At 37.9% G+C, this 13,417-nt stretch overlaps 1 protein-coding gene across 2 annotated transcripts; it reads left to right on the top strand.

Moving 5' to 3' along the window:
- The first annotated feature begins 3,495 nt into the window (after positions 1-3,495).
- paxbp1 (PAX3 and PAX7 binding protein 1) lies at positions 3,496-13,416 on the top strand. Of its 2 annotated transcripts, XR_003597245.1 has the most exons (19): positions 3,496-3,929; positions 4,095-4,217; positions 4,650-4,850; positions 5,085-5,306; positions 5,396-5,496; positions 6,405-6,628; positions 6,863-7,052; positions 8,488-8,611; positions 9,222-9,324; positions 9,998-10,113; positions 10,218-10,417; positions 10,508-10,655; positions 10,744-10,865; positions 10,978-11,054; positions 11,143-11,209; positions 11,671-11,817; positions 12,416-12,570; positions 12,723-12,942; positions 12,975-13,416. XR_003597245.1 is itself a non-coding variant. In XM_028031110.1 (18 exons), the coding sequence occupies exons 1-18, from the start codon at positions 3,638-3,640 to the stop codon at positions 12,838-12,840; spliced, it is 2,730 nt and encodes a 909-aa protein (XP_027886911.1). In that variant the 5' UTR covers positions 3,496-3,637; the 3' UTR covers positions 12,841-13,416. The 2 variants fall into 2 exon arrangements, 1 of the variants encoding a protein (XP_027886911.1); XM_028031110.1 differs by having other exon boundaries at positions 12,723-13,416.
- The last annotated feature ends 1 nt before the right edge of the window (position 13,417 follows it).

The following is a 13,417-nucleotide window of genomic DNA, read 5'->3' as shown; positions in this document are numbered from 1 at the left end:
CTACAGAAGGAGAAAAAGTGCATTGTGCAAGCAAAGGGGATTTAGAGAGCTTAAACCAAAATTACCTGAGTGAATCTTGATCCTTTTTAGATGGAAGCATAATTAGTTACCCAGCATTTCTGCAGCTTCGCCCTTGCATTTGTGATGCTGCGTTGTTCGTTGGTTTCATAAGCATAGTAATAGCTGCAGTGAGTGGGAGTCAATACCTACATGCAAAATAGTTGACTCCATTAGAAAAAGAAAAGCTAACATATGCACGGCTGACACGATGAAAAGTGTTCAATTATGTCTTCATTTTGTTTAAACTAATGTTCATAGGCTTGCATTAATTGAGACCCACTGTAAAAGGTGAACGTTGTGATCCTCTTGTATTTCCATTAGAACATCTATTTTCTTCTCTTTTCTATCTTTGTTACCCTGTGACATCAAGAGGATATTTAATAATTACGTTTATTGAACCCTGATGCTTGTTCCGTTGCTGCAAATGAAAGTGCAGCTCCTATAACTTTGCTTTTATAATTACTGCATCCAGTGGGAGCAATTTAACATGATTCCTGTCACTCCTTAAAGAAGACAGGCAGGCTCTTTCTTTCTTTGATCATGTTCCCCCGTGCTCTCAGGAGCAGGTAAGCAGAGTGTGATATATAACTAACCAAACTTGAATTGTATTTCTCCATATGCAAATACTCATCTGATACAAAGCTACAGCCTCGTTAAAAACAAGGAGAACGATGTGATGAACATTTGAGGAGACAATATTGATGTCATCTGTATTCATTCCTTTCTTGATTCAGATTCACTGGATCAGGAAATGTCATTGTATTTCATTAGCATTTATACCTCAGTGTACCTTAGTGAACTATGAGCATACCTTGGCCACAAATTAAACACTTTTTTTCTGCTTGCAAAGGGATCCAGCACCTCCAAGTGGTTTTTAGATTAACTGCACGTTTTGTTTAAAATACAAAAGAACATCACATTACACATATGTTTTTTTTTTCCTTTGGGGCCAAGGCCAAGGCACTGTTAATGGCGCCAGACTGCCAGAATCAAGAGTTGAATGCTATAGAATAGCAAATATATTTATAAATATTTTAGTTGCATTTCTTTCATCTTCTGTTTCAAACAGTTTCAGACACACATTATTGATGTAAGCACATTGCATTATACTTTTCTAAAAGACTCAAGAGTATAGTTCAGCTGCACCTAATTTAATCAAAAGCACATTTTAAAAATTGCTGGGTAACATGTGCCTCTGGGACTGATGTTGGTTTGTGTACCCAAAATGTTGGATAAAAAAATTGTAACCCAGTTTGTTGGGTTTGAGATCAGACACAAATCAGCTATTTGAACTCTACAACAACTGGGTCAGACTTTACTAAACGTCTCCCACAAGATAAAATAAGAAATGATGTAACCTGATGCTACTTATGACTTAGCTCAGAATACAGGGAAAAACAATTTAACTTGGGATGACATTAGTCTTTGATCAGCTAAGTGGTTAGTTCAACCTAGATTTTAGCTATGCAGTTATGCAGTTATTAACAATATTACAATGCGACAAAAAGATCCTAGTTTCAAAACCTGGTCTGCAACCTTTCTGCAAGGACTTACATCTTTACCTTGTGTGTATGTGCATGGCTTTGGATTTTTCCCATAGTCCAAAAATATGCATGTCTGCTTAACAAGTTTCTTTAAATTGCCCTTTAGTGTGAGTGTGGGCAGGAATCATTTTTGACACTGGACCTCTTTCTCCTTAAGAGGCTGCTAATGTGCTTAATGTGCTGGGTATGTTCAACATTTACACTTTGAATAAATTTAAAATAATGACCGTGTTCTTTCTTTGTCTTTAATTTTGTAATTTTTTATCGTAACTGTCTGAGAGAGCCAAAAGTCATCTATGTGGTGGTGCACATCGGTGTATTTGTTAATGTTACTACCTCAGCAAGGACATTCTGTTTGCTACTCATTTGTGCTTGTCTTCAATGATGGATCATTCATTTTATTTCATGTATAATAACACCAGGTTATTAGGGTGTTATTAGGGTCAATATTTTCAATCAATTTTATAACACTAACTACAGGTGTTATTGGCAAAATCTGCAACCAAACACAATTGGGTTAAATATATTCTGGGATGGATCTGTCCATATTTGATACAGCACTGAGAAAGCATATTAACATAAATTGCATTATATTTCCACCAGCTATTTTTAGAGAGTAAATTCTTCTGCTTTTGCAGTCCTTCCATTGCAACAGAATATTAATATATTTTAGATTTGCAGATGGAAAAGAATATTAAGATCTCTGAGGTATTGAAATTCAAATGCTATTTTTAATTGAAAGCCATTTATCACCAATTATCATCATTAAGGCTAAAAGGTCATCTTCTTGTTAATTAATCAAAATTTTACTCCAGCTACGTCTTTGATGGTGCTTTAATTTACGAAGCTATTTTCACTATCGAGGCATCAACACCATTAAGCCCTGTGTCAACCCATTAATGATCCGTGCTAGAGGAGCAAAATATATTAACATATATATATTATTAACTTTCACTTCAAATTTTTACCCTTGTTGGTTTCTTAGGACCTTTAGTCAAGTCCATTTGATATGGATGGCAAAAACTTTAAATTAAAAAGAGTCTGAAGACAATTTTAAGAAGCCTTTGCATTTTACTTAAAAAACTTTTGAGTAAAAATCCAATGTCTTCCTCTTACAGTTTAAATTTCTTTCTTTAAATTGCCAAAGCCCGTGCTGGGAATGGGTTTTTTGTAAGTGCCTGACCCACAACATAATGTATTGCAATTCATCTGGCAGCTGAACACTGCTGGGCAGCTGATCTGAAAATGCTTCTACACCTTTTCACTTATTTACAAGAAACAGTAATTTGTTTGTTTGGACATATTTTTGATTTCCATAAAACCTGGACCGTCTATGAGATTACTCAACCAGGTTTAACAGTTTCCTAAAGTCTCAGAGCACTTGCAAGGGCAGAATAATTTACACCTTTGAATGAATCATACAAATATAGTTATAAAATGCCATTCAAAATAAATAAACTAAATAAACATCTAGATAAAAATCTCAGAACACAGAAAATATAAAAACATGTACCTAGCTGTTATATATGGAAGATGTAAAATAATTTTTAAAAATCATTTTAATGGAGTTTTTACTCAGGTATTTGAATTTGAAAGGCAAAGTTCGCTGTTTGTTTGTTTTAAGCCTATTAATTGTCACTGAGACTCTGTTTGATCTGAAAAATTCAACAGAGCAATATCGTCTTCTAATGTACACTTTACTATACCTCGATGTGTTCTGCTACATAAATTAGTTTGTGTCATACCTTTGATTTGTTTCTGTTGGTTTTCTACAAAGTAAAAAAAACCCCATCGAAACATGGTTTTTGTTGGGCGTCTGCGTCAAGCGCCTATTACAATTGTGGCCGCTTGGTGGCAGCATCTCTCTAAGATCAGCTGTGTTCCACTTTTATTGTCAACGAAGAAAAAACGAGCGAGCACCCAGACAGAAAATGGCCGCCGTGCAGCGTTCATTCGATATATCTGTTTTATAAGCTTTGTTTGTATTGTTCGGCTGTTGCGTTATGCGCTTTTTTCCTTAAGGGATTCACATAATGTTCAAAAGGGCGAAACGAGCTAACCTGCGGCGGAGGAACGACTCCGACGAGGATGAGCAGGAGGAGAGCCAGCCGCAGTCTTTTGCGCCCACCTCTTTCGGGCCTGTGGTTGAAATCCCGTTCATTGAGACCAGCAGGGCTCCAAGCAGCGAGGAGAACTGTTTCAGTAACGGCTTTCTGTCAAACCTGAACATCATGAGACCCGTGAAGAAGGAAAAGAAGTGCAAAGAAGTCCCAGTGGTAGTTCCTCCGACTAAAGCCAGTTTGCTGAGTTTTGACGATGACGAAGGTAACAGTGCTAAAGTAGCTAACCACTCAACCTTTAGCCACAGAAGCGATTTTGAACCTTTTTCATATAGTTACAGCACCAAACTAGACTGTGCAGTCACGTTTTTTAAATGAATTTTCTTCCTGTAAACTGTTGTCATCCTTGTCTGTCTGGTTATGTGAACAGAGGGATCCGAGGTGTTCCGCGTGAAGAAGCCCAACCACAGCAAGAAGATAGTCAAGCAGCTGAAGAAAGAATACAAAGAAGATTTGCAGAAGTCGGGAAATGTCAAACAGGAAACCAAATCAGGTGAGATCCACTGTTATTAATTTGCAACAACATCATGAGATCATATCCACCCGCAGAAAAATTAAAGCGCGTCAGTGTGGTAGGATCAAGGCTAAGGCACGAGTAATGGTAATAAAGCATAGATATTACCGTTTTTGTGACCAGTTTGAAGAATGAAAACTAATATTTTAAAAGTTATTAAAGGGACTATAAGAATATATATGGAGATGGAATCCAGCTATTTGATTTTAGTGTAAGGGAGAAGGACTGGATCTAAAAATTGCAGGACTCTCAAGGACTGAACTTGTGTACCCCTGCTCTAGATTGTCTCTGCTTTCACAGATTGTTCAAATGCAAGTTGGAATATATACAGATTTGCCGTAGTAATAAATATGGTGCAGTCAAAGCATGCTTTTCCTTTAAGATTACCATTTGACGCATGTATTTCCCCAGACGCTCCCCCTCAGCCCGTGTTTACTGTGAAAGAGGAGCCTATCAGCAGAGGCAGCAGTGAACAAGGAGAGGAGGAGATGGAAGTGGAGAGTGGAGACGAACAGGACGTAGAGGCAAAAGCACAAGGGGGTCAATTGTCCAGGGGCAGGAATGTGGGATCATCATTCAACACACTGTCATCCCTCACTAGCCTGAAGCCAGGTACTCTTCCTATTTCAAAACCTTCTCTTCAAAAATATTTTCCAGAGTTTGGTCTGCACTCTTTGGTTTAGCAGTCATATTTTTTTAAGTTAAGTCCCTCACTAACCTTGGAGCTAATTAATAATTTAACAAGTTGTTAAAAAAAAAAGTGTTATGTCTTCAGAACCCAAAAAATGTTTTTATATTTGCATTTAAAAGTGCGTAAGTGCTGACGACTACCTGATTCTACCTCAGGAGAGATCCCTGATGCAGCATTCATCCACGCTGCTAGGAAGCGTCGGCAGCTAGCGAGAGAGCTCGGAGGGGAAGCTCCTCTGGTGGAGGCCGAGCCTTCTAAGAAACGTATGGCGCAAGAAGACAGGGACTGCAGCGATGATGAAGATGAAGACGAGAAGAGGATCCGCTTTAGTGGTGTCAAGAACAAAAGTCAGAGGCAGAAGATAGCTGAAGAGATAGGTACTGCCATGAAGTGTTGAATTTTGCAAATACATTTGCCCGTATTATTGCTATCAGCTGAGATGGATGTCCTCTCCAAATGTGCACAGGTATTGAGGGTAGTGATGACGAAGCACTGGATACAGGTCAAGATGAGGAAGTAAGCCGCTGGGAGCAAGAACAGATTAGGAAAGGAATCAGCATTCCCCAGGTGAGCAGCATCTCTCACATGCAGTGAAATATTCTGACTTCATGTTGGGTTTTTGAAATTATGTGCATCGTTTTTGAAATTTTGAGTTGCAGCGGTAGGAGGTTTTTATCTTAAATTTTTTGAGCTATTTAGCCCGCTCCACTTACAGGGAAAATGGTTCTCAATTAGAGAAACAAAATTTGTCTGTTTTTTTGTTAAATACTTATTTTGAAATCAGATTTCTGATCTGAGGAAGATAAGATTAAAAGACAAAACTTCTGGTTTTGGAAAATTTTGATTGGAAATTTTGGTAGAAATATTTCTATACTGTTTTAAAAAGTATGGAAAGAATTCTATTTTTAAAAAACGTATCCTTCCTGTCTCCCTTCCCTCTCTACTTTTTTCTGTTCTTTCTTCTTTTTGTCATTTTGTTCTTCCTTTTTTACCTTCCTTATTATACTGCATCTATTAATTTCTAGCTTTTTTCTTTTTCTCTCTCCTCCCTTCTCTCCTTTCAGTTTTTCATTTCTTTTTGCCTTTCTCTTCCTTACATCCTCCTTTCATCCATACTTTACTTGCTTCATTCTGTCATTCTTTTTCCCTTTTTCATTTGCTTTCTTCCCTAACTTTCTTCTCAACTTATTTTCCCCCCTCTCCTTTTACTTTTGTGCTTTCTTCTTTTATGTTTCTTGTAAGCTTCCTTCTTGGTTTTTACTGTTTTTGTTTTTAAAACCTGACCTCAATAGAAATAATTGTGTTTGTACCTTAAAAATCACCCAAAAGTGAACTGAGGACTTCGAGCTAATTTACTTGTGGAAAAGTATCTTGGCATGAAAAGTGTGTATTGTGATGTTTTTTTTTTAATCTGTTGTTGCTTTTTAATTTAGCAGTGATATTAATCAAGCTTATGTTTCATTTTTGTTGATCAGGTTCAAAGCAGTCAGCCAGAAGACAGCACAGCCTACTACCAAAACAGCTATGAGACTCAGCCCTACGGCTCCTCCTACAGTATGCCTTTCACCTACAGTTCAGTGGCTCCACAGCCTGGAAAGATACCCAGCCTCTCTGACAATGGTTCTGTTCGCTATGGGGCCCCCATTTGTGATCTAACCCCCGTGTCCATTGATCTGGTAAAGGAGCGCATGCAGGATAGGTAGGTTCTGCAGGAGTTTGCCACAACGTCTAATATCAGTGCTCACCTCACCCGCTGCCCTCTCAATGTTCCTTGGTCCTGATGACCCAGCCAAGCTGTCTACACGTGACATGGCCACGAGGCAAAATATGTCTCCACTATGAGTTTAGATTGGTCTCTTTTTGACTGTCTCTCTCTCTCCCTGTCTCAGTCGCCCTTGACTCTTATTTTCCCCTGTATTTCATGTGTCTTTAGGCTTGCCCAAATGCATGCAGGCCACAACGCGAACATCAAACGTTACGAACAGATCAGCGATGAGCTAGAGGCCTCTGAGAGCACCATCCAGCAGCTTGAGGGTTCATCCAATGATAATGCAGATCGATATAAATTCTTGCAAGAGATGCGAGGGTATGTTGGAGACTTGCTTGAGTGTTTCAGTGAAAAGGTAAGGGAGAATTTATCTGCAATTTGATAAACTGCTTGCTGTTTTGTGTCTGTAATCTGGGAACTTTTATGTGAATTTTAAACAGATGCAGTCTTAAAAATAAATTGAATTGTAATCCACATGCAGCATGGGAAAAAAAGTATTTTTCTTATACAATAGAATGTAGTGAATTGGGGAATGTCTGCTCATTCATTTCGGGGACTAAAAGATGAGTACAGATTTGTAGAATAAAGTGAAAATATCTCATGCATTCAAGATAAATCTTTGTAAATTTTAGAGATGCACAGAGAAATTGTCTGTTGACCGGATTTATATGGTTTCCAGCTTACCTGTCCCTGACCCCTGACTGTCCAGTTAGAAACTCACAAATCTTTTCCCCGCCATTTATTGCATCATGTATATGTGCTTAAGAGCCAGGTGCATTGACAGCAACACTCTTCATTTTGGATCTTGGTACTGAGCGAAGTTGGTTCAAAACGTGTGAGGGTTTCAAAATTGTCAGAGGATGCCCAAAGGTGTAAGAATCCATTTCAATTGAATGTCTTCTGCTACTCTTCAAAACAAATCTGGTTTATTCAGGTTTCAAGAGAGTGGCATTTTCAGCAGACAACAGCAAGGCTGAAAGGAGTACAGCAAAACTGCTCAGTCTTAACCTTTTGAGATATTAACTTTTTTCTATTTCTAAACGTACCTGATTTGGTAAGTTTGGCGACTTTTTGAGAATTTTAGGTTAGTAGTCAATATTGTCTAGGGAATTCAAATAATAACTGCATCTTTAGTAAATCTAAATACATTAATGTCTAATTTAAGAAGCTAATGAAAAATTAATCATTTCAACTCTAAACATTTAGTCCTTTCTTAAATAACAGTAAAGGCTGTTTTTCAGCAACTGCTCTCTAACACGCCATGATGTTGTCTCACCCCATAATGTAAAATTTTGATGGCTGCTCATGGTATGAAGGCTGAGGGAGAAGTCAGAATTGGCCAAATTGTAGATCGGCATGATTTACAAGAACCAGAGAACAAAAATCTGCCACAGCTTTCTGATTGGTGCATCTCTAATATATTTACAGCAACATGCATGTCCAGACAGAATAATTTAATCTTGAACTTGCAGCACCAGATTTCAGCTCATAGTGCACAGAAGATTTTGTTGAATGGATCTGAAACCATGTTCTGTTCTTCTCATTTAGTATATAATGTTTGTAATGGAATGGAATGCTCTCTGTATCTTCTGCATTTCACTCGTCTCAACTTCAGTCTACAACAATCAAGGTTAACTTGATGGAGTCAGCACTAAGAATAATTGAGTTTCTTTTTTTTTTTACTCCAAGGATCTTTTTTTCCCCAGCGGTGTTTTGTCCATCGTGTGTCCACTGACTTGGAGTCCCACCTTTGCTGGGTCAGAGGTCACAGAAAGCATCATATCTTTCAGGTGCCTGCTGTCCTGGAGCTGGAGGCTGCCATGCACCAGTTACTAAGGCAACGGGCTGCACGGCTTGTCCAGAGAAGACAGGATGATATTAAAGATGAATCGTCGGAGTTTGCAAGCCTTTCAAGTCAGTCCATCTTGAAGGTTTTTATGATTTATTTGAAATGGCCTCGTTAGTTTCCCTTATATCTGAATGTATGCTTGCGTGTGTGTGTGTGTGTGTTTTCACATTCCTGCTCCATTCTGCACACATTGCAGTATTCTTGGGAATATGATTAAAGTTAAATGATTGATAACTTGTGTGATTGAGCATGTCTGATGATGGGAAAAGACCTTTCTGAGTTGCTGACTTTTGCAGCTGGATGTTTTAACTTGCCTCAAGTAATGAGCAGCAAAATAAAGATGTCAAACAACATTGGTTTCTGATTAACAGGTTAACATAATTTACTGTAACATGTCTGCAGTTACAGCACGGTAAGTTTTAAGAAATGTTACACAACGTTTTTGACAGATTGAGCTTACTGCTGCGTATACTGAAAGAATTGGAAGGTTCACATATTTTTGCTTGCTTCGTAAGTTAAAAGGACCAGACCAATACTTTTGTCATGCATTAACATTTTTTATTCTCTACACATTTAGCTTATCTTGTTATGGTTAGATCCCAAAATAGGAAAAAGTTCAAGGGTTTTTTCCCACTATTCAGTTCAGGCTTTAACATTCACCCTGTTTAATTTCAGATAAAGCCGTCATGGCGCCCAGTCTGGACTCATTCGGTCGAGACCGTGCTGCGTACCAAGAGAACAGTCGGCAGAGGAGGATAGCTGAAAGAGAAGCAAGAAGGTAGGACGACTTCATTCTTTTTCAACTTTAAAAACCTCCGAGATTCCAATACTTCCCCGAGCCACCAGAGGGGGTAATTTTTCAGAGGGTTATGTTGAGGAAGAATCATACTAATGGAGTAATTTGCATTTCCCTTCCGTTTTTTCTTTTCTACTCTTTCAAGCATAAGGTAGAATGAAAATTCAGTTGCGAAAATAATAAGCCACAGGGAAAATAAATTTAATCCATTATTCTTGTTTAGTAATTTAAATTTTAGCTATCTTCTGAAATGCTAAACAACAACTTTATAACTTTCAGAATTTTGGGGGGGAATATAGTATTTGATCAATTAGAGCAAACCACATGGGAGTAAAGCATTCACGGTAAAAGAAAAATTTGGACTAATTCTACCCTGTCCAAATTTTGCTCAGGAATGTTGTAGACACATTTTTTTCCTTTTGTAAAACTCTGAGTTTGCAATATTTTACGTTATAGATATCCCATAATTGATGACGTATTAAAGCAAGCTTTTTTTACTTTAGAAAATATAATAGTGTAAACTATGGAAAATCTATGTAGGAAGGTTAAATTGGTTTTAAAATACTTGGGAGGTCAAACTGACTTATTTCACGTTGCAGTATTGGTCACTATGGTGCTTCTCTTAAAGTTTTTACTTCTGTGTGTGTGGATCCAGAACTCGTCGGCGACAAGCAAGAGAGCAGAATGGAAAAAGGGCTGAGCATAAAGAAGGCCTGTCCTCTGATGACGAGGAAACCTCTACAGATATCACCAGCTTCAACATGGAGAGAGGTAGTTTCTGCAAAACTGTGAAAAATACCAATTATCTAAGAGAACATTGAAATGCCAACAAAAAGCTTGAGAAATGAACAATCCTCACACCTTGTCCCATCCAGATCGCATCAAGGCAGACAGTAAAAAGGTATTTGAGGATGTGGTGGAGGACTTTCATTCTCTTGACTGCATCAAATCCCATTTTGAGGTCTGGAGAAGGGAATACCCGGACTGCTACAGAGACGCTTACATCGGCCTCTGCTTACCCAAGCTCTTTAACCCTTTAGTTCGTCTGCAGCTCATCACGTGGAACCCTCTCGAGGTAAAGAAACTTTCGTTCATTCAAATTTTTTGATTGAAAACCAGGTCCTTAATTCTGAGCTCTGTTTTAATTTATTTTATTTTCATGTAGGAGCCATGTGCAAACTTTGAGTACATGCTATGGTTTGAGTCGCTTCTATTTTATGGATTTGAGGAGCACAGAACGCTCGAAAAAGACGACGGGGATATCGGCTTGCTGCCTGCTATCGTAGAGAAGGTTCTTCTCTCCAAACTATCAGGTAGTGAATCCTGTGCAACAGCAAGGGATACTAAAAATGATTTGCCTAGGCCAAACGAGTACAACATGTGTCATGTTGTTTGTGGCAGTGCTGGCAGAGCAAGTGTGGGACCCGCTGTCAAGCAGTCAGACAACGAGGCTGGTGAGCTTCATTCACAGACTCGCTGAAGGTTATCCAACTGTGCTGCACGGAGACAACCAGTACACACAGGTAGAGCATGCTTTTATGGATTCATGCAAATTATTTCAGCCATTTAAAATATTTAAGCTACATGTGCTTAGTATTATAAAATTATTCTAACTAACTTATCTTTGTCTGCTAGGAGCTTTTGAAAACAATAGTCTTACGGACCAGGCGGACTCTGGATGAGGATGTCTTCCTTCCACTTTACCCTAAAAAGTATGTCAGAGAAATGTTTGAATTTGAAGCTTAGTATTAGTTCTTGGTGATCTAATCATCATAAGCAACTCTGTTTTCTGTTATGCAGCGTGATGGACAATAAGAACAGCAGTGCATACTTGTTCTATGAGCGACAGTTCTGGTCCTGTGTAAAGGTATCTTTGCATTTGTTGGCATTTTTATGCTATTTTTATTTTCTTAAATCAGATTAAGACAAACTAACTCACTCGTACGTTTCTATGTGGTCTGGGTGATTAAGAAATGTAATTTTATCATTTTTGTCTGACTAAGCATAGACAGTTTTAGTATTGAAAAGCACTTTATCTAAAAAAATACAACATTGTCTAGCCATCTTTTTTTTGTCTAAAGAAAAATTATCATCAAAAACAAATGACAGTAGGACTGTACTGCAGAGTAACTTGCACTTTCACTAATCAATTGAGTTGCTTTTCAACCATAATCGTTTACGTTTTCATGGTTTAAAGCACTTTGAACTGCCATGTTGCTGAAATGTGCTATACAAAAAACTTGATGGATTGATTTCATTCAGAAAATCTGAACTTTTTATACACAACATTGGGACAATGTTTTACTTTTTTGCTTTCTCTTTGCGTAGCTGCTGGGCAACATCATTCAGTGGGACGGCATCTTATCCTATTCCTGTTTGAAGGATCTGGCTTTGGACAGCACTCTGAACAGATACATCTTGTCCGCGCTGCAGAGCACAGATGTCGGAGAGGAGAATGTGCAGAAGTGCCAGAAGGTGAGAAGTTCAGATGGAAAATTTTTAAAAAGTTTGGAACTTGTTGTCTTTCTCTGTCTGTCTTCTGTCTCCAATTATGTGAAGCGGTGTGGAGTTTTTTTCATTGTTGTATAAACATGCATTAACAAAATCTAAATTCTGTAAATGTGCAATAGCCTAAATGTTTTGTTCGTTATAAAGCACTTTTATTAAGTTGACTGTTTTTAAGGTGCTTTATAAATAAATTACATATGATGTTACTAACTTTATCAAATAAGTAGAATTAGTTATTGTTTCAACTTATAGGTGTACAAGTCTCTTCTCTAAATATTGCTCTAAAGACAAAGAAAATAATTTACATTTGGATTATTCTTTTTCTGCCATGCAGAGTTTAAAGTGTGTGTCTTTCTTAGCTTAATTGATACGTGATAGGCATTGCATGTCAAAACAAACTACATATTGAGTACAAATGCATTTTTCATTTTAAATTTGATTATTTTTTTAAAAATATTTAGTTACGGTACATTTGAAAAGCTCTTGACAAATTAGGTAGTGAGCTTTGTTATTTTTAATTCAGTGACTTAATTTGCGGCGTTATGATTTGCTGTTCTCCTCTCAGGTGGTGGAGTGTTTGCCAGCCCAATGGTTCTCTGGGATGAAAGGCCAGCATACCTTGCCCCAGTTGGAGCCTCTGTGTCGCTACCTCACACACCTGGCCAACACACTGCACCGCAGCAGTGTGGGGGCGCCTGATACCGAGCGGCGCACCGCTAGGTAAGTAGCTCTAAATAATACTGAAGACGGTTTGTCTCAATTGGAATAGTTTCCATTGTTGTTTCATCTAAATACCTTGTTGAAATGCAGTTATTATATTGTGTTTTACATGTTGTCATAATGTATTTCTTACATCCCATGTCTACCATCAGGGAGCAAGTAAGGGAAGTGGTGAGGATGTTGGGACGCGTGAACGCCCTGGACCACATCATCGCCGTGGCAGAAGAGCACGGCGTTAAAGACATTAAGCAGCTCATGGAAGTGAAATAACAGAAAACAACCAGAGACTATTTTTCCTCTACATTTTGTGCTGCTCTGAACATTTAACGCCAATGGTGGGGGAACCTAGGAACATGTGTATTTGCATACATGAATATGCAAATACATATTTGCATATTCACAAATGTAGGTGTAACTCAGCACTTGTTACACCTACAGGATTAGAGGACTCTTTTTTTTGTAAATATTGTAAATAATGTATAGTGTTCTTGAACGCCCATGGGCACGAAGCTGAAATGTGATTCTGTCTTGCAAACTCAGAAAGTATACTTTGAAAAGAAATTTAAAACCCATAACTTATTAGGAGTAAAAATGTGTCATCTTGAGTACAATTTTGAAAATATTCTCTCTCTGAAGTCTTAACTCCACCATTTGAGTTTTTGACTCATTTACTCTATGAACCCATTTGTTCTGATTGTGTTAAAAGTTACTAGTACTCTGTAACATTTTGTTTTTGACCCCAGTCTAAACCATAAGCACCTCCATCACATCCAAAATGCTCTGGTAGTTTGTAAGTTATATTTTTATTGTGTTTTTGCCTGTGAATAAAATATAGATTGTAAATGAT

Source organism: Xiphophorus couchianus, chromosome 11 (genome assembly GCF_001444195.1).
Source record: "Xiphophorus couchianus chromosome 11, X_couchianus-1.0, whole genome shotgun sequence".
Taxonomy (NCBI): Eukaryota; Metazoa; Chordata; class Actinopteri; order Cyprinodontiformes; family Poeciliidae; genus Xiphophorus; species Xiphophorus couchianus.
This window is presented reverse-complemented; position numbering and strand designations above follow the sequence as displayed.

Bases quoted from the DNA above. Each gene is read 5' to 3' on its own strand.
- paxbp1 (XM_028031110.1), top strand. From the start codon at position 3,638: ATGTTCAAAAGGGCGAAACGAGCTAACCTGCGGCGGAGGAACGACTCC. The intron at 10,866-10,977 runs GTAGAGCATGCT...TTTGTCTGCTAG, and splicing joins GAGACAACCAGTACACACAG to GAGCTTTTGAAAACAATAGT. The intron at 11,055-11,142 runs GTATGTCAGAGA...TCTGTTATGCAG, and splicing joins CTTCCACTTTACCCTAAAAA to CGTGATGGACAATAAGAACA.